This window comes from Mchenga conophoros, linkage group LG16, assembly GCF_057382185.1.
Source record: "Mchenga conophoros isolate Kocher_MC1m ecotype Shallow Benthic linkage group LG16, M_conophoros_male_GT1.1, whole genome shotgun sequence".
NCBI classification, from domain to species: Eukaryota; Metazoa; Chordata; class Actinopteri; order Cichliformes; family Cichlidae; genus Mchenga; species Mchenga conophoros.
In genome coordinates, this window is record NC_140541.1 from 17498579 (window position 1) to 17519354 (window position 20776).

A 20776-nucleotide genomic window follows, 5' to 3' on the forward strand; every position below is an offset into this window, starting at 1 on the left:
GCAAATGCATGCAGGAGAAGTTTCTTCTCCTCTACTTCTTCTTTTCTCTCCTATTAATCACCTTCTGAGGCTCTACATTCTGCCTTGATCCCTTGGAAGAGGCACAAAACCAAGATTTGAACCACTGGAGTGCAAAAGCTAACTACTGTACAGTGTATGTAAAGAAGTTAATGCTTCATCTCAAGCAGCAGCAGCAAAATATTACTCAAGCACTGATGCATCAGTATTAAGAAGCTACTGTAGTAATGTTATATGGAATAATATATCATTTTTAACTGTTAAGACGTTTAACCAAAGTAAGGGCTTGAATAACTTTTTAATAACATTTAATGGGATATTAAAGGAAAAAAGATTGGTACCTAAAATTATTGTTACTGCAAAAGATACTTTAGCTTTTGTGGTATTTTTATGTTCCCAACATCACCAACAAGGTTTAACTTATAAAAGGTCACATTAAAAAGGGGGAAAAAGAAAGCCTAAACTGGTGTAATCTACAAAAATATCAAAGCCTAAACAAATAAGTTAACAGCCCTGCTAGCATCATGCAAACACTGGAGCCGATGCCTGTTAAGAGTGTGGTACACCCAGTGTACTAATACACAATGATTCATTCTCACATTCCCAGCTATGAACAGTTACCTGACATTCATGTCAGCAAGCTGGAGTAAACAGAGGAAACTCATGCAGGCACAGCGAGAACATGCAAACTGTAAACTCCACACAGACCTGAGATTTGAAATGAAACATTAAACTTCCATTATCAATGCATCTGACAGGGGAACAAATCAAGTAAGCATCTTCTACAGTAAAGTTCTTTTTTTAAATTTTTTATGTTTTTATGCCTTAGAAGCTCATTGAACCTCTGCGTGTGTGACTGGGAAGTACAAATGAGCTGAATTCAGTTGAATTAAAAGGAACAGTCGTCTATTTGTCCATTTAATAAGCCACAACAAAATAAAATATTAAACGAACAACAGCAGCAACAAACAAAAACAGGAAACAGCAAGGTGTCTGTCCAATACAAACAAACAGGGATTACAGAACAGAGAACTGCTTAAAATGCTTAGTTACTGATTTTTTAATCATTATTATTATTATTTTTAAATCCACTTGATTTTTATTTAAAACATCACAATCTGACTAATTTTCTTGTGCACAAAAAGTTTTCTGTCCCTCATCAGTAATTTTAACACTGTATAATACCTTTAATATATCAATTTGGGCATTAATTCATCTTATATAATATAATAACATCGCCCCTTTTACTAGTCTTAAATGAACCTGCCATTAATTTCTCAAATGGATGTTACTACCTTTAATGCATAATTAGAGCTGATTTTAATCATGAAAAACATACTCGCTAATGCTCGGCTCACGCTTTACCCAAACTCCTAATGCTGCACTATATATTTTATGTAAATAAGTAATTGCTCATAAATGCATAAGCTTGGCGAGATATCACACGGGGTTGATAAGATGGCAAATGAAAGAATGAGGAGAACGCGAGAGTGTGCGTGAGCGATAGCGAGAAAGGAGTGAGACTATGAGCACAGCAGTAAGAGGGCAAGGGAGGATGCCCCGCAGGTCATGAATAAAAGACGAAAAGAATAATTTGGGTGTTTCTCATCGTGGTACAGAACACCATAGATTAGCACCGCTGAATAGCATCTCGCTCCTCTTCTCCTTGTTTTGTTTTTATCTCTCTCTCTTACGTTATACACATACTGCAGTCTCTTTCCGTTCCTCAGAGCAACATGTATAGTATTATTTTCCCCACAGCATCGCAGACACACACTGAGCAATAATATGTTCGTCTTTTAGGTGTAGTCACCACGGGGGGGATTCGTATGGCGCAAATTAGGTTGGATCTCCTTCTCCGAGAAGCTATTAGTCCCTCATTACCACCCTCTGTAAATGTGTGCGCATGTGTGAGTGTGTGAGCGTGTATTTTTGTGATGCCAGGGTGCGACATCATCAAGGAAATCTCTGCTCCAGCAGTACATCATGTTCTCTTGATTCTTATACGTAAACAGATTACAGTAACTTACCAGAGAAAGCAAACAACACCAAGAACAAGCTTATTACATTTCCCTGCGTTAGTTCACTGTGGTTACATAGAATAAAGAAGGACCTGTGTGTTGCTTCACACTATGTCCTGAAGGACTGCGAGTAGAACGAGGGAGTCCTTTATACATATAGCAGCAACTCATTTTCTGATCTAGCCGGAGATAGCTCCTGTGAGGGATCACGCTGTGGTTTCTAAAAAAGATGTTCCTTCGAGAAAGATTTGTCTTGTCACTGTTCTCTGCAAGCGTATTACCATTTCACAATCAGCTCCTGAACAGCTGTTTCCATTGATAACAAACTGATGTATAAGTCTGTAATTGTAGGAAGATAGGAGCACTTTTACTCTTACACATATACAGACCCATAATTGCTATGGGCGGATACATAGTCGAGAAAGTGTAGATAGCCTGCGCATTTTGTCCGAGACCCCGACATTGAAATGCTAAGCTGTGTGTTTCCACTGTAACTAAATGCCCCACAAGCTCTTCTTACTGGGAGGAGAATTTTTACACAAAAGAGTTTATTATTCTGCTGTTCTTCTGTAGGCGATAAGATGAATATGAAAAGCACACTGCCAGCAGAATCCATCTCAAAACAGCTCTACATCTACATAGTTTAGGTAGCCAAAAATAATACCACCTTCAAGCATTCCCTTTATTCAAGGGGACAACATTATTTTGTTACATGTGCCTAGAATCGTTTGAAAGAGAGAAACCCCTAATATAAGTATAGTAGGTCATTTCTTGTCCTTGTTTGAGGTTCACGTTAATGTTATATATTTCTGTTAGTGAACTTTTAAATTAGCATCAGTGCATAAGCAAACTATGCAATGAAGTCAAATACCACCTTTTTCTTGTTTGATTAATTATTTTACAGCTTAAACACAGTTGGCGCGCATGCTCAGAGCCTCTAATGAAACAAACTGTATTGCTGTAATATGAGAAATGAGGTACCCATCAAATTGTGGGAAACCCCCCCTTGCCTTCTTGCATATTCTTCACAATAAAAGGTCTTGATGAGTGATAAAAATGCAGTGTGCTGCTGCCATGTCAAACTGTAACTAATCAGATCAGATTAGTTTCTCAGCTTGACAGAGGTGTAAATGGAAAGCGGGAAGCTTGGCAAAAATGCTGGAGAAAATGATTTTAGGGGACTGATTTGCCTTTGCCTCTGTGGAGCAGATTGTTCATAAAGCCGCCAGCAGATGGTGCTGAGATCCTCTCGATGCTTCCGCAGTATGTGTCCACATATGTGTCTGTGGGAATATCAGCTGCATGTTTGCCATTATTGCTGGTATATTTGGGAGCATTTTAATACGGACACCTGTGTTTTCTATGTGCTTTTGCGTCTCGCTCCCATGAGGGCAGTGTTGTTATTGACACAGGTGGAGAGGCTTTTCTCTTTGAGCCGTTTACTGATGTGGGAGGTCAAAGTTGCGCAGGACTTTAAAGATAGACCTTTTCAAGCAGCCTCTCTGCAGGCCCCTCCAGTGAACTGGAACTTCAGATATTGGGTTTGGGGCTGAGTTAGTGAGCTAGTTTTGCACAGTGAGAACACAGTTGGCATTTGAGGCAGAGTAAGCATGTCGTTTCTTGCTGTTTTTGCATGATATTTTATGTTTTTAATTTGCCACAATGCCTCCTCACCCTTCTCTGTGTCCCTTTTTCAGTTTGCCCATCAGCCCTCTGGCCCCGAGGAGCATCTGTGCCCCTCCTCATTTCCCATATGCCCCATGCCTTTAAGTCTAGCCCCGAACTGTAGCGCTGATAACTTATTCATCACAGACATGAATTAACAATCATTCATTTTCCATCACACCAACAACCTGATGGTTTGATTTCACTCCTGACCTGCTTCTGGTTTCACTTGTGCATCACACAAACATACAGGCGGCACTGTGTAAACTTCAACATGTCAGCAGAGTGGAGTGAAAGGATATCTCAACAGGCAGCACAATGACAAGATGACAGTCCATACTGCAGCAAAACCGTAATCTTTGTTTAGCTATTCATACAAATCAGCAAGGGGGAAGAAAAGGGAGAATAAAATGCATAAATGCATTTTATTCTCCCAACTCTTGAGCCACGATCGCCCCTGTGAATATTCTCTGGTTTTCTAGTCCCTGTCAGTACTTGCTGTGGCATTTTGGATCCACTGAAAACTTTTCAAGGAGTTTTTAGGAAAGCCCAGTAACAATGAAGTACAACAGTAGACCCTACAAGTAATAAATGCATGTTTAATATGCGCATTGAAGGACATGTCCTGGTCAAAAATGACTCCAAGATTCCTCAAAGTGTTACTGGAGGTCAAGATTATGCCATGCAGCGTAAGTTTCTGGTTAGACAATTAGAGGTCATCCAGTTCTTTATACCTTTCAGACATTCCTGTAGTTTAATTAACTGGTGTTTGTTATCTGGCTTCATGATAGAGAGAGCTGGGTATCATCTGTATAGCAATGAATGTTAGCCCTTACTTGATTATATTGCTTAAGGGACGCATGTGTCGTGGTGACTATCATTGAATGCTGCACTGCAGTCTAGCAGGACCAGCAGAGAGCTGAGTCCACTGTTGGAGGCCAAAAGATGATGATTCATAAACTTCACTAATGCTTTTTTTGTATTGTGAAGAATTCTGAATGCTGTTGTGAACACTTCGATTTTCTTTTAATGGACAGGCTCACATTGTGGCTTCTTGCTTGTATTGGTTGCCCATAATGACATAAAAAGAGGTTTTTCTTGCTCTATATTTGACCACATGTTTGAGCACAATGTCTCTCACATCACTTACATTGAAAGGAAGGGGTTTTAAAATGGCTGTATATAGAATGAAAGAACAGCAAGAAGACCTGGTTCAGTGTTCATATATGCTCCTGTCTTCTTTTTAAGAACAGATCAGAATCAGGCTTTTAATCCTTATTTCATTAGTTTTTTTGGGTACATTATATTCACACAAATTGTGTTATTGGCAGTGTTGGGAAGATTACTTTTAAAATGTATTCCACTACAGATTACAGAATACATGCCCCAAAATGTATTTTGTAACGTATTCCGTTACGTTACTCAATTATTCTGAATACTTTGGATTACTCAATATATTATCATGCTTTTTACAACTACATGAATGTACTATTGCTGTGTGATTTATTACTATTACTGAAGGTCTGCGGCTCCGAACCGTAGTAAAGGGACCTCTGGCTAATAAGTCCGGTTCGTAGCCGAAAAATAGCTTTACTTGTCTGGGTCAACTTTGATGTGAGAGAGGCGTTGAAAGGCTGCTCCAACGGAACTTATTGTTTCGGAGGAAACAAGCCAAACACATTGTGGCAAGCTCAGACAAGGAGGAGACAGAGGTGTCGTTTGGTCTTGCTACCCTGAGTTGCCAGGGAGCACAGCCGTTTATTTTCCAACAGAAACACACCGCTGCTAACCAAACTGCTCAGCATAGCTTAGCACAACAACAACAACAACAACAACAACAAAAAGGCCTCTCTCACCCAGGAAACACACAGTCGCAGAGAGAGCGTGTCGCCCTCTAACCATGGCAACCATAACGCTGCCGTAGCTGTCAAACAAAACCCAAACAGTCCTGACCCGCCACAATATGAAACAGGAAAATACTGCCATGTAATCCATTTATTTCAACAAAGTAACTGTATTCTAAATACCACCTTTTTTGTTGTTGTTGTAGTTACTCATATTTTGTATTTTAAATACATAACGGCGGTACATGTATTCCGTTACTCCCCAACACTGGTTATTGGTTGGGGCATTCCTTCAATAAGTGAAGGAAATCATCTGGTTAAATACTTCAAGACTAACAATAACAAAGAAAATGGAGCAAATTACAGCTGCGGGGGGAAACATCAGAAGTAGCCCTAGAAAGAAAAGTGAATGGAAAATACACACAGCGGGAGATAGGAGCAATAAACAGAAGAGGTGTGCCTGTGTAAGAAGTTCTGCAAAAGGTGGCTGTAGTTTAGATTGGTAATTTAAAGTTATTCAAAAAGCCTCCTCGAACAATAGCTAAAGAGTCTTTTTTCTCCAGCAAGTTAGGTTTGAAGGCAAGGCAAGGCAAGTTTATTTGTATAGCACAATTCAACAACATGGTGATTCAAAGTGCTTTACAGAGACATTAGAAACAAGAACAAATAAAAAGCATGAGAACAAATAAAAAGCATGAAGGGTGAAAGATGAGTCTCACACTGAAATAGTTGGTATAGCTATGTGTATCAGAGGAAGTTCTGTAATTCCCTACCAAAAATAACCAGGAATAAGCCAAGTCTATCACCTGTTAAATCATAAAATGAGAAATGACATGTTAATTAGATTAGATTAGATTAGATTAGATTAGATTAGATTAGATTAGATAGAACTTTATTAATCCCTCGGGTGGGTTCCTCTGGGAAATTCGATTTCCAAAAAAGCACAGCACCGACAGAAGTTACAGAGTTACAGAATATTATATATATATATATATATATATATACACACACACACACACACACACACACACATATATATAAATACAGAGACAATATAAATAAAATATACGAAGGGGATAAATAGAATAAATAGGAATAAAAATAAAAATACAAGTGAATTGCACATTTCAAGTATTGAGTCTATTGCACTGTTGACTATTTACAAAAGTATTGCACAAAAGGTATTGCACAGTGAGGTGAAGAGGCACTACAGCTTAGTTGTTCCCCCCTCCTTTGTCCTCCTGTTTCCCCTCCCTCTCCCCTCCAGGGAGGAGTTAAACAGTCTGATGGCGTGTGGGACAAAGGAGTTTTTAAGTCTGTTAGTTCTTTTTATTAGCCACCTTTAAAAAGTGCCGGCAGTCATATTTTATCAGCTTTGGACACAACCGAGCTAGCTGTTTTTGTGTTTTGGTTTTTGTGTTAGTCTTTGTGCTAACCCACTAAATATTGATGTTGGATAGACGTGCAGATCATGTCTATATTGGGTCCGTTGGTCCATGGCCAATTCTGCACATCTATACCACATCTGAGTTTGGTCCAAAATTTGGATGTCCAATCGTGACCCAACCTGGACATGAATATGAAGTTCAACATTTGAACTTGGTAATTATTTGGGATGTCATGTGGATGTCTATGACAGGTGCAGGAAATTTGATTAATAAATGTAATATATTTTATTTATAAACATCAGCATTGTTGTTATTAAAATGATACGATAAGGATTATTTATAAACAAACACAATTTATTATGTGTTGTCTTATTGATTTACTCAGTACATGTGGGTTGGTTTTTGTTATTTTACCTTTTCCTGTGTTTCCTTAACTACTTCAATAAATAAAAGAAAATGTTCATAATAAGGTTAAAACGGTCATTTATGAAAAAGTGCCGAAATATTAAAAATGTTGAAATCCATGTTACAGTGTAAAATAAAAATGGTTGAAGTATTTAGAAAGGAGTACAATGCGTTTAATATGTTTAAAAGACCGTTTGAGTTATAATTGGTTTGTTTTTATTTTAGTGAGGTTGGTATCTTGTTTTATTGTGAAGAGTTTTGTACGAGGAAGTATATGTGATTGTGATTGGTAGAAGGACTGAGAAGAGTGTGTAAGTGTGTATGTATAACCTGAACTATCTGCTCGACAGTCTTTGTCAATACGCACATTTTGAAAACTGTCTGTGAGAAGCTCCGGACATTTCTGCTCCAAATCCACCGAGCGGCTGCTCACTTTTGACTTAGCTCAAGAGCTGCGCCATCTTGGAGATAGCCCGTGCTCAGAGGTCCTACAGACGTCAACAATAGAATTCAGTAGACTTGGAAAAGAAGACGTTGCCTGACGTTACAAAACAGCTTCCTTACGTGGACGTTCGAAAAATGACTTATAAAAGTCATTCTGATGTTTGCTGGCTTTAAATTTGCAGGAGACATGAGATTGGTACTAATCTTCTTATCAAACACTCAAGAAAGCAAATAAGTCTCTTTCTCAAAATGTCCAAATATTATTTGCATCACTTAACTCTACACATATATAAAAAAAGGCTACCAGCCATTTCAGAGAAGCATTAACTCAAGAAGTATTATCAAACATCAAAGGAGGACTCACTTTCATGCTTCCCACGTGTGCCTTATAAAAGACTGGAACCTTTAACCCAGAAAACTGCAGTGATGGTAATTGGTTCATTGGAGTCTCAGTGATTTTGCAGACAACAGCAACATGTTACCAGTAGGAAGTAATTGCTCATTTTGAGAATAGTAAGATCCTTGTTGCGCTAATCAGTTCCTGGCTCCAGCCACAGCTGAACAAGTGTGCGTTTAGGTATAAGGGTAAAGCAGTGTTGACATGTTGGTACGATCTGAGTACATTTGTCTGTATACTATTCTGTTTGTAAGTGGATGACTGAAGGGAGTGTCTGTCTTTCCACATGACAGTCCAAGGACATAGTTCAAAGCTTTGCCAGGTTTCAATCGAGCCCTTTGAAGCCTCTTCTATCACCGCTCTCAAAGGGTAGATGGAAAAGAATGCGCGGAACTACTATTAGTGTTTTCACATTATGCCATGCATCTAGTAGTGAACTAGACATCTTTTGTTTAGGAGAGAAAATACTCCTTGGATGGGTGCATTAGAGTTGTTCTACATCTTATTCTCTGTATTATATTTCTTTCCATTGCCTCAGAAACCCTGATTTGTGCCATGTAGCTCCCCAAACACCCCGCACCTCCCCTCCAACACCCACAAAACACGCCCCACACCTCCATCACTGCATTTTAAGGGCAGGCGAGTGTCGCCTACAGCCACATTAGCATGGCAAACTCGGCGTGACAGCAGTTTTGCTACAGTGCTGTTATGATGGAGTGAATATGCTCACAGTTTGGGCTGCTCTGGGGGAAAGCAGCTCACTCCAAAGTGTGTTATCATGTAGCCCTGAGTGCAGCTCGAGGGGGGGTGGGGTGGGGGGGGGGGGTGGTTATAAGATTGGGAGGAGAGTAGAAATAGAGGAAGTGGAAAGGGGCTGTGGGGTAAAGGCTGGCGGTGAGCTAAATTCAAAAGTTCAAAGCTACAGAACATGACTATGAGCTGAGAGTGAGCTGGGGAGGAGATGTGATGTAGAGAGAGCACTGGGAGTTTGGATGTGGTGTGTGCTGGAGTAAATGGGCCTTGGCGAGTTGACAGTCACTCCACACATGTGTTTGACTGTGAGCGGAGGCGACAGTGCCGAGCTTATTGAAAAAGACAGGGAGAACACTGTAATCAGCTCTTCTCCTCCTGTGAGGAGGGAGTGCAAAATCACATGAAGCAAATGGAGACAGAATGTTGCCTCTGCAGCGCACAACCTGCATGAGGCGCATAATTGTTAGCATTATTTAAATCGACACTGGTAAAATAATTACCAGCTGATATCATATGCTATGATAAAAGATTGTAAAAGATGTAGAATTAAGAATTCAAATTCTTAAGCTTCATTTAAAGGATGTTTAAAATGTTTTTGCAAGAGTTCAACATTTTCTATAAGATTAATAACAGAATTAATAATTTATTCAGAAAACCTGCTACCTGAAAATTATAATTAAGTGACCAAAGTTAGCCTTGCTTGTTCAACTGAGGCTCAAGGTGTACAGGAAATTGCTATCAGAGGTCTGTGTCCAGCACCAAAAAAGTACATGAGGCTATAGTGCAGATGATAGTGCAGTGTAAATATTTAAAGGAAGATTTGTCATTCCCTCTGCTGACTGTTCCATATTTGATATTCCCTCTGAAGAGCAGTGGCTTTAGTGGATATTTTCACTTCCTGTGGGCACAAAAGTAAAAAAAAATATATTAAAAAAAATACCCAAAACAAATGAAACTTGTGCTAATATTATTTCTGATTTCAATCTGTTTTTCTTCCTATACTCTTCAACATGTAGCTAAACCATAGGAAAAAATAGCATAGCTATGAAAATGCTGCTTATAATGACCTCTTGACCTTGATTCCTTGAATATTATAATTCCTGTGTTTGTCATGCATTAGAGTTGATATTATGTCAGTGGGGTTGTTATAATGAAGGCAGATATGTTAACTTTGCCCCAGTGTGCTGTCTTTGCCATCTTTCTAGCTAGCTCCCAGGTACCGTGGTCACTTAGACGACACTGTTGCGTGGCCTCTAAGTAATGACACTCCCTATATTTCTCAATGGAGAAATGAGGGAATAGGAAAAAGACAATGTTTCATAATGGGAGAAAAGAAAGTAGACACATCCAATAAACTGTCTTATCAATTTCCGCATAACCTGTAGAAGATATTTATTAATTTAGGTGCTAAATACAACTATAGCACAGCTGCAGTCTTTTTTTTTCCTCCTTCATTATTACAGCATCAAGCCAAGAGCCAGGTGTTCATTTTGGCAAGGAACAGAAGTACAAGTCTACACAGCAATAGAGAGCAATTACTAGCAGCTACACTTTATTTCAAAGTTCTCTCTACATCATTAAGAACCAGTATTGCAGTCTGTGTCTAATATTGTAAGCTAACCAGCTTAAAATGAAGTTTTTATAATCTACAGGGAATATGAACCAACTATTGTACCAAAAAAAAGGAACAAGGATTTTATGACAGCACTATAAAAACAGCCACACTGGTGATCGCACTGATGGTCAATGGGTTACAATGTAACACATTAAAATGTAAGTGTTACATTTTTCTGTAATGTAACACAGTACTCTACTAACTTCAGTCGTTGTTCCCTGTGTAACTATAGGAAGAATATAATTGTACAGAGTGGGCCATTTATATGGATATACCGTAATAAAATGGGAATGGTTGGTGATATTAAAGTCCTGTTTGTGGCACATTAGTATATGTGAGGGGGCAAACTCCTCAAGATGGGTGGTGACCATGGTGGCCATTTAGAAGTCGGCCATCTTGGATACAACTTTTGTTGAAGAGGGCCATGCGACACATCAAACTTATTGGTAATGTCACAAGAAAAACAATGGTGTGCTTGGTTTCAACGTAACTTTATTCTTTCATGAGTTATTTACAAGTTTCTCTTTGTTCACAGCCATTGACATGTCGAAGAGGTTAACACGTGAGGAGCGGATCGAAATTGTGTTGATATCTGGTGAATGCAGTAACCGGGTCATTGCAGCAGATTTCAATGCAAGACACCCTACGAGACCACCCATCTCCCATGCTACAGTTAGCAAACTGCTTGCTATGTTTCGTGAAACTGGTTTAGTGTTGGATTTGCCAAAATGTGGATGCAAAAAAACTGTCACTAATGAAGAAACATCAGTTGCTGTCCTAGCTTCATTCAGCAAGAGCCCACAGCGTAGCACTCGCCGCATTTCACTGTAGAGTGGCATTAGTCGAACATCCCTTCGGCAGATATTAGCTACTCACAAATGGCACCCTTACAAACTCCAGCTACTGCAGCATCTCAACGAGGATGACCCAGATCGGCGCACAGAATTTGCAGAATGGGCAAAACAAAAATTGGAACAGGACCCTCGGTTCACGCAGAAGATTTTGTTCAGTGATGAGGCAAACTTTTATGTGAATGGTGAAGTTAACAAACAAAACCACCGCTATTGGTCTGACACTAACCCACATTGGATGGATCCCTCCAAGACTGTTGGAACAACAAAAGTGATGGTTTGGTGTGGTATATGGGGTACAATGATAGTGGGTCCATTCTTCATCAATGGAAACCTCAAGCCCACTGGATATTTGAAATTGCTACATGATGATGTGTTTCCCTCTTTATGCACTGAAGCTGCACGTTCCCTGAGTTTTTCCAACAAGATGGTGCACCACCACATTATGGGTGCCAGGTCCGAGCATTCCTAGATGAACAGTTTCCTGGAAAGTGGATTGGTCGTCGTGGGCCAGTTGAATGGCCCCCAAGGTCTCCCGATCTGACCCCCTTAGACTTTTAGCTTTGGGGTCATCTGAAGGCAATTGTCTATGGTGTAAAGATACGAGATGTGCAGCACCTGAAACTATGGATACTGGATGCCTGTGCTGGCATTTCTCCTGTGGTGTTGCTATCAGTGTGTGAAGAGTGGGAGAAGAGGGTTGCATTGACAATCCAACACAATGGGCAGCACAGTGAACACATTTTATAAGCGGTCAGAAACTTGTAAATAACTTATGAAAGAATAAAGTTACGTTGAAACCAAGCACAACATTGTTTTTCTTGTGACATTACCAATAAGTTTGATGTGTCACATGGCCCTCTTCCAGTTGAAAAAACAAAAGTTGTACCCAAGATGGCCGACTTCTAAATGGCCACCATGGTCACCACCCATCTTGAGGAGTTTGCCCCCTCACATATACTAATGTGCCACAAACAGGACTTTAATATAACCATCCATCCATCCATTCACTTCCGCTTATCCTTTTTCAGGGTCGCGGGGGGCGCTGGAGCCTATCCCAGCTCTAGGGCAAGAGGCGGGGTACACCCTGGACAGGTCACCAGTCTGTCGCAGGGCTAACACACAGGGACAGACAACCATTCGCATTCACTTTCGAATCGCACTCATTCATACCTAGTGGCAATTTGGATTATCCAATTAACCTATCCCCACAATATCACCAACCATTCCCATTTTATTACGGTGTATCCATATAAATGGCCCACCCTGTACATTGATACTTGCATTAGAGAGGTTCAGTTATCCGATAGATGGATAGAAAAAAAAAGACATTTTTTTCTGTGTACTTGAACAACTTGAACTCAGGTGTTTCCAGGATTGAAAAAAAAAATCTGAAATAAGAGCCAGCATAGAAAACTGGAGTAGAAAATATTAGGCACAATGTTCAGGTTCTGTGTCCCATTGCATATTTATTATGTGAAAATGGTGCTGCACTAACTTTAAACATAACTTTGAGTTTTATAATAGTTTTCTGAAGGTGAGAAAAATTTTAAAGTTTAGTTTTATCATCAAAATATACTTAAAATATGTAGAGTCAATGTGCTCATTATGTAAAAGGCCATTTTCAGAATCATACACATGATATTCTTAGATCATAATTATTGACTCATTGATATATATCTATACATATGTGTTGTCCTCCACTAAATAATATCCCCACTCGTCTTCTCTGTGCTTTGATCCAGTGGTGTTGGGGTAATCATGTTTCAGGCGTAGCTGAAATGGAAGTGGAGGCATGGTAGCTGGTGCCCCCACTTCTGGAATGAAACAAGTCCACTATAGCATCTGCACAAACAACATGCTAATGTGAAGATAATGAAGAACTCAAAATCCCTGATCTTCATCAGGTATCTAACACACACAACTCTTGAGGATGAGGAGTGACGTTTGAGGAAGATGACAGGCTGACAGATCGGGAACCTGAAGCAGGAAGATGAGAGACCACAGTAAGTAAAGGGAAAAATATCACAAAGGCAAAGAAGAAGATGAAAGGCAGGTGTGTCAGCCAGAGTAGGACAGGTAGGACTCACCTCGGGGCAATGTTATAGGCAGGTAAGTATTGCCCATACAGATTAGGACAGAGGAGCAAGAAAACACAGAGCAGAGGAAGAAGGTGAGAAGGGCACTCGGGGCCATGACAGTTTTGGAAATTAAAAAAAAACAAAAAAACAATTTAGAGTATTGTTGGGTCTGTGTTTCCACAAGCCCCGCTAGTTTAGAGACTTATTCATCATGAAGAAAACAAGACAGTCAGCAATCCATCGATTTACTTGCGCAAGGGAGGCCTCGTCGGTATCTCAGGAACGCACTTCGAATCCTACCACAAAATGACCCCAAATCCGGCCTCCGCTCGCTGCCTTTTATTGGGAAAAACAGTTCAATACACGTCACAGCAAAAGCACCTCCCACCGTAAAACCCGTGACTATGGTTGTCAGATGGTCACTGACCGGTCTCTGGATCTGTGTGACTGAGGTCTGGAGCATTAAATGTTCAATAACACTGAGTCTTGAAAAATGCAAAATAGAATTACCAATAAGCTTTCATCAAAATGCAAAGTCCAAACAACCAATTATAGAGCAGCTCACATACACACTACTTGGTTGCAAACTGTGAGCTACTCTCACACATTCACCCTAAAATGAACCAAAAACAATTGGAACAATTATTCTAACAAATGCTGGGTTGCATAAGTAACAAATTTCCATTTCTTGATTATTTTACAACATAAAGAATTGATTTTGCTTGTCTTGAAGTAAGTTTCTACACTTGGTAATTAAAAAGAGAGAGCAAACATGTACCCCATATTAACTATCTGTGTCTGCCAATTTGTGTGCAAAATGAATCAAAAATCACATGTTAAACAAATCAGTTCATTTGGTTTCAACCTTGACTTGTTGTCATTTAAGAAGTAAAACTGGCACTTCGTACATGCAAAACTGTTTCTGTAGTTTCTGTTTAGTGTGTGTGTGTGTGTGTGTGTGTGTGTGTGTGTGTGTGTGTCATGGGGGTGTGTTTGTGTGACCTCCTGCTGACCAAAAGGGTCACAAGAAACAGATCTGTCAGATAGGATGTATCTGCAATAAAACCTTCCCCAGCACAGAGTGGCTAGGGGAGGTGGTCAGAGACAAAGGAATGTCTTTGATCCTACTGCTTGAACTAAGACTTTACAAATTTAAGAAACACAATGACAACATTCAACAATTCGACTTAACAGTATACAGTATTAGTACGGAAGCGTAGAGCTGCCACCCAGGCAAAAGAAAAATACAAGTGTATCACGTTATAACGTGAAAGGTTTATTGTTCTAACAAGATACTTTTCCTGTTTGTACAATATACTATCATGTTTGTACAATATACTTTTCACGTTTGAACAACATAATATCACGTTATTACAATATACATAATTATCACGTTCGTACAATATAATTATCACGTTCGTACAAACGTGATAATTATATTGTTTGAACAATAAAATTTTCACGTTATAACATATATTTTATTGTTCGAGCATGATATATTGCCGTAAAGATACGGAAGTGTAAAACATAGTGAAGTGGGTGACAGTGCAGATCAGAGTGCGAGAAAATGGCTCGTTTATTGGAATTAATTAAGTTCTATTTTATGCTTGGATTGAGGCATGGGGAGATTTTGCTGTTATTGAGCAGTTTGGACAGTATTGTGATAAGCATGCGGACACTTAGAAGAAACCTAAAATGCATGGGACTGTACAGGAGAAAGAATGAGTCCGATCCGATTGAGGTGGCACGATTTCTTATTGATCAACTGGAGGGACATGGGAGGCTCCATGGATACAAACTACATCACCTGAACTGCATTCAGGCAGGTTATGTTGTCACGCAGAGTACTGTGAGACATTTACTGAAATATCTTGACCCTTACGGTGTTGAGCAACGACGCAGAAATCGCCTAATGCGACGCACGTATGTAAATCCTGGACCAAATTTCATGTGGCATGTTGACTCCTATGACAAACTGAAGCCTTTTGGAATCTGTATAAATGGAGCTATTGATGGGTTTTCGAGAGTTATGATTTGGCTTCATGCCTATTCAACAAACAATGATCCCAAAGTCATTGCTGGATATTTCATAGCAGAAGTTGAAAAGAGGATGGGAACACCTGCTAGGATTCGCTCTGATTTGGGAACAGAAAATGTCATAATGGCCGAGATGCAACGATTCTTGCGCTGGACTATGGATCCGAATGTCAGAAACTGTTTTATTACTGGATCCAGCAATCACAATCAGCGTATTGAAGGCTGGTGGGCCTTTCTGAGACGACATCATGCTCAGCACTGGATAAATCGTCTCCAGGAACTAAAAGACCATGATTGCTTTTCTGGATGTTTTTTGGACAAGCAGCTCATATTGTTTACGTGCCTGAACGTCATCGAGGTATGTAACCATGTTTATATTCTTTTAATGAGTCATTGTGTGTGTGTGTGTGTGTGTGTGTGTGTGTGTGTGTAGGTGTGTGTGTGTGTGTGTGTGTGTAGGTGTGTGTGTAGGTGTGTGTGTGTGTGTGTGTGTGTGTGTGTGTTAGAGAGAAAGAGAGACACGGAGAGAGAATAAAAAGTTTGCTTTAACACCTACCATGCACCATCCCTATTATCACTCCGTTGAGGATATGAAAAAAAATGCATATTTCACTGGCCAGAAACATAAAATCGCACTGTCTAAAACAATTCACGTTTAATAATTACTTAAAATTTTCCAAAGTATCACGTGTCTACCACTGTTATTCTTGTTGTTGAGTATTTTTGATAAACTCTGTTTTTCCGACTGTCATTGTGTGGTGCTTTTGATTGATTGATTGATTGATTTATTGATTGATTGATTGATTGATTGATTGATCGTACTTTATTCATCCCGAGGGAAATTGGGTTAAGGCTGCCAGCCGTGCCAGCGCCGTTTTGGGTAACATGTTGAGCCAAGAGAAATGTGTTCTTTTACTGATATGAGATTTTTTAATTTTTAATATTTAATAGGAAGAGCTGCAGCAAGTTGCACATATGTGGAACACCCACATAATACGCAGAAGCAGAAATGCAGTTGCTCCAAGTGGACGTCCGATTCTCATGTACACCATCCCTCATCTCTTTGGAGGACAGGATCATCTGAAAGAGGTTTCTTGGGAGGCAGTGGATGCTTGTAAGCAAGAATGTCAACAGAGAGGACCTTATACCTGTGATGAAACCGTTTTCAGCTTGTGTTGCCTTATAATGTCAGAGAACTTCTTACTTCCACCAAGCACAGCAGATGAATCCATTGAACTGTATCTCTTCCTGAGAGCCTATATACTGAAGGACTTATAAACCTAAATATAATTGGGCTTTGGGAATTTTTACGCATATATTTTTGGGTACAATGTTTTATTTGTGCAATAAACAATAGAAAAGACATTCATTATTATTTTGTTTGGATTTTCGGTTCAAGATAGTAGCAAGCAAGCATGTCTAAATATATTTAACCAAATCTGCGTACTCCAACCTTTTGGCATTTCCAATTATTTTTTAACGGAATTTCTATTATATCTGATTTCTGTTTTAAGACTGTCAAAAAAACATTTTTTAAACTGCTGATCCTATACATTATCATTCATGAAATATTGTTTTCAATTTTACTGAACACATTGTGCAACTGCTATTCATCCACGAACAGTTTCTTGTAAACTGGTAAATGTACAAATTCTGCATTATTTAATAATTAACAAATAGTGTTAGATGTTAACCTCCCTTTTATTTGTGTTCAAGGAGAAGAAAACACGGACTCTTGATAAACACTACAAAACTTAACTTATGTGCCAATTTTCTGTCTTTTATTCCAGTCAACTATTGCATCAAACACATTGCCTTCCAAAGTTATTCCCTTAAAATATGTTCTAAACAAATGACTGGTGGAAAGGTAAAAAAAATATACTTGAAAATAATTAATATTAAGTCTTTTGAATTATTACTAAACAAAACATCCCCTCTAGCAGACATCTTGTATCCTACAAAACTGCACCACAGACCTGTGGAAAAGGACCTTGACACATGATAAGAACTAATAATAAGCATAGTTCACCACTTGCTGCTAACCATATGAACTTATTAAACATAATTAGTTAACATTTAAACTAGTAAAACTTTTAAGTATGAAAATTTAAACTGAAATTTACATTTTTCATGGTGGAAACAAATTGATGTTATCCACAATTTTTGAAAATAAATTCAAATATGAAATAAAACACTTCCCTGAAATTTAAGCTCTTTCTTTTTTTATACAATGATGTGTTCCCTGTTTGTGGGTTTAACAAACTTTAGAGCTTCATAGCCAGTCATTGTTAGTGCAAACCTTTCATTCTTTGGTTTAAACATGATGGACTTTAATCAAGCTATGCTGAACTCATAAGAGCTTTTAGCAGCCAAAACATTGTTCAGTTCATTTCGTAGTTCTGGGTAGGACGTGTATGTCCATGGTAGTTCCAGAAGAGGGCCGCATGTGTGTGCCACAGGTCGTCGTGCCAGTCCATCCACAGGCGTGAACAGTACCTCAACCTTGTCAACACAGATGACATCTGACCCAGTAAGAAACCTGAACATCCTTCTGAGCCCTGTATCGTCAAGTCCTCTGATGTCCTGGTGCAGAAATCTGAAGCTCTGCTTCTCTGCTTGAGTGGTGGGAGAGGCAGTAAGCAACTTCAAAAGCTTTCTCGTTGTTGGCTTTTTATCCTCATACATTTGTAGGACATCTTGTGGGCTTTGAAAAGCTTCTTTTAGGAAGTAGCTTGCAACTAAGGACATTTTCTCTGCGGCATATGCTGGTTTTTGGATTAATTGTTTGTGTGCGACTTTCAGAAGAAGGCCTTTTAAGTTCTCTTTGGTTGGAAGCACTGATACATCTAGGCGATCCATGAGATCCAGCACTTCATCCCTGTCTTCATCTGAAAGATCTTCTTTTAGTGCCCTTGTTATCAGATCCCTATCTGATTGACTTAGGTAAAAGAGAAGACTTTCAAACAGCAGATCATCTGATACTTGATTCTCACCGAAGATGAGTGCCACTGTGAAAACAGGAGCAAGGCGACAAGGGAAATATCCATGGTCTTGAAATCCCTTCAGTAAAATTCTACCCATGGATTTCCACTCTTCTTCCTGCCATTTAGGAGACAGTGATGGCACTCTGAACTCCTCTCCTTCAGCTGTGTTGTCCACAAACTCTGACCAAAATGCAGCATACACATCTCTTGATACGCCATCTGCGTCAGCTCCTTTTTCATCAATGTAGGTGTATTTTAGAGGGTGTATGAGGAGTGTTGGATCTTTGAACTGGCTGATCATCTCCTCCAGAATAGTAACCCTGTGAAGTTTGATGGTAACACAGACAACATCATATGATCCTGCAGAGCTTATTGCTTCATTGCTTATAGATGTTTCTGGACTACTGACTGCTGTGTTTGTTGGAGGAAGTGTAATGGATGTGATGACCAGATCATCTTCCTCAAACTGCAGGAATGGTTCATCTATTACAGTGTCATCAAGTTGACAAGGCAGAGGCTCTCCAAGGTAGGGTCCAATCATTACCTCAGATGTGTCTAATAATACATCTTCATCAGCATTCCTAGATTCTGATGATGAGATCACAACAGTGTGAGAAGCTTCTTCATCTCCTTGATGTGAGTCAGTCAGTTGTGTAACATTGTTTACATGTGTTTTCCCTCTATCATAAACTTCTTCATCATCTTCATCATTGGAAAATCTTCTTGTGCACAAGTAAAATCTCAACATTCCCATTTTAAGTGCTGAATAGAGTTCTCCAACTGTGACATCTTCATCAAATACGGCCTCTTCCTGATAGTCTAATATGTCATGACTGAACACTTCCCATCTTCCAAATTTGCTTTTTCCACTTGGAAAGAAAAGATCTTTAGCATACTGTAATATGTCAGCTTTTTTGGAGTCTTTGGGCACATCAAAGGTCCTTGTTCCTCCTCCTCTGCGCTTTCTCACTTGCTTACCTTCATGGATCCACCCTAACTCAATTTTTCGTGTCTTTTTCTCAGCCCATTTGTTGTTTTTTGCATATGTTCTTTTTCTCTTAGAAACAAATGCCTCCTCATGATCAGGTTTCTTCTCATTTTCATTGATTCCCATCTTTTCCTTCAATTTTTCGAGCAATGAGTTTTTTCTTGATTCCTTAGTACTTGCACCACTGTTTTCCAAGCAGAACCGTCTGGCAGCTATCCGGTCACCATATGTTGGGATGTAATCAGACAGGGTCTTGTCATCCATGAAATCAATCACTGTGGCATCAATCTGTAATAACAGGGATATTTATTACTATACAGAAGTACAAGGTATACCTGCTGCCACACCACATGAGGTACCTCACTAAAAAAATGTATGTAAATTTCACATGTGTTTTGATAATTGTCTGTTATTATTTTAGTGGCAGCCATCAATATTTAGCATTTATTCTTTTCCTCTCTCTATGGCAGCAACATTAATGAGATTCTCTAACATGTTATTAATAGAAATATTACAGTATATACAACGCCCACCTTTGAAAAAGTAAATTAGTATTCACGTATCTTTCAGTTGCACAGAGCACAAAGGGTTGAACTCACTGTTTTTTTTTAATTGAAGACAAATATCAATATAAACACAGTTTAATTCATTTGTTTTTAGATAAACAAGGAAACATTGTGCATCACATAATATAGCAATATATTTAAGAAACCTGGAATCTGCATACGGGTTAAGTAGTAACATGTGGTCATACAACGACCCAGTTTTATACAGCGGGTTAATTTGTTTTACATTTTCCATTCCATATTAAAGATCCACACCAATGCAGCCTACCGTTACGTCCTTACGCAGTCAAAGCGAGAGAAGCGAAAACCGCTGTGGTTGCTAACTTAGCAATATGTCACATTTTTAGACGCTGTAACTTCGTAAAAAGCGAGTTTTACAAGTTTCCCCCTCAAGAGTGCACTTACGTGTTCTTGTAGCATTCGTAAGAGACAGTCCTCAGGTACACCACGATTCCGAAGAAATCTCAGAAGTGGGCTATCAGTGTTTGTGTCCATGTTGAAAGCAGGGCATTCAAAGTTAAGTGCCAATTCTGACGAGCGTGCACTCTCCACAACTACCATGGATTTGGGTTTCCGAATGCAACACGTTTTACGTTCTTACAATAAAAAATGTTATTGTAATGGTATTTTTTTTTACGTTTGTACAATATATGATCACGTTCGTACAATATAATTATCACGTTCGTACAATATAATATTTATATTGTACGAACGTGATA

General features: G+C 39.1%; 1 protein-coding gene across 1 annotated transcript; it reads right to left on the reverse strand.

Annotated features, from left to right (window-relative positions):
* Nucleotides 1-17160: 17160 nt before the first annotated feature.
* LOC146556538 (uncharacterized) lies at nt 17161-20552 on the reverse strand. The gene is made up of 2 exons (XM_085250182.1): nt 20463-20552; nt 17161-19779 (listed from the first exon to the last, which is right to left on the reverse strand). Exons 1-2 carry the CDS (start codon nt 20550-20552, stop codon nt 17854-17856), a joined length of 2016 nt encoding a protein of 671 aa, XP_085106308.1. The 3' UTR covers nt 17161-17853.
* Nucleotides 20553-20776: the final 224 nt, after the last annotated feature.

Excerpts from the sequence above, each read along its gene's own strand:
- LOC146556538 (XM_085250182.1), bottom strand. The coding sequence starts at position 20,552 with ATGGACACAAACACTGATAGCCCACTTCTGAGATTTCTTCGGAATCGT. Across the intron at positions 19,780-20,462 it reads TACGAATGCTACAAGAACAC|ATTGATGCCACAGTGATTGA; the intron begins GTAAGTGCACTC and ends CTGTTATTACAG.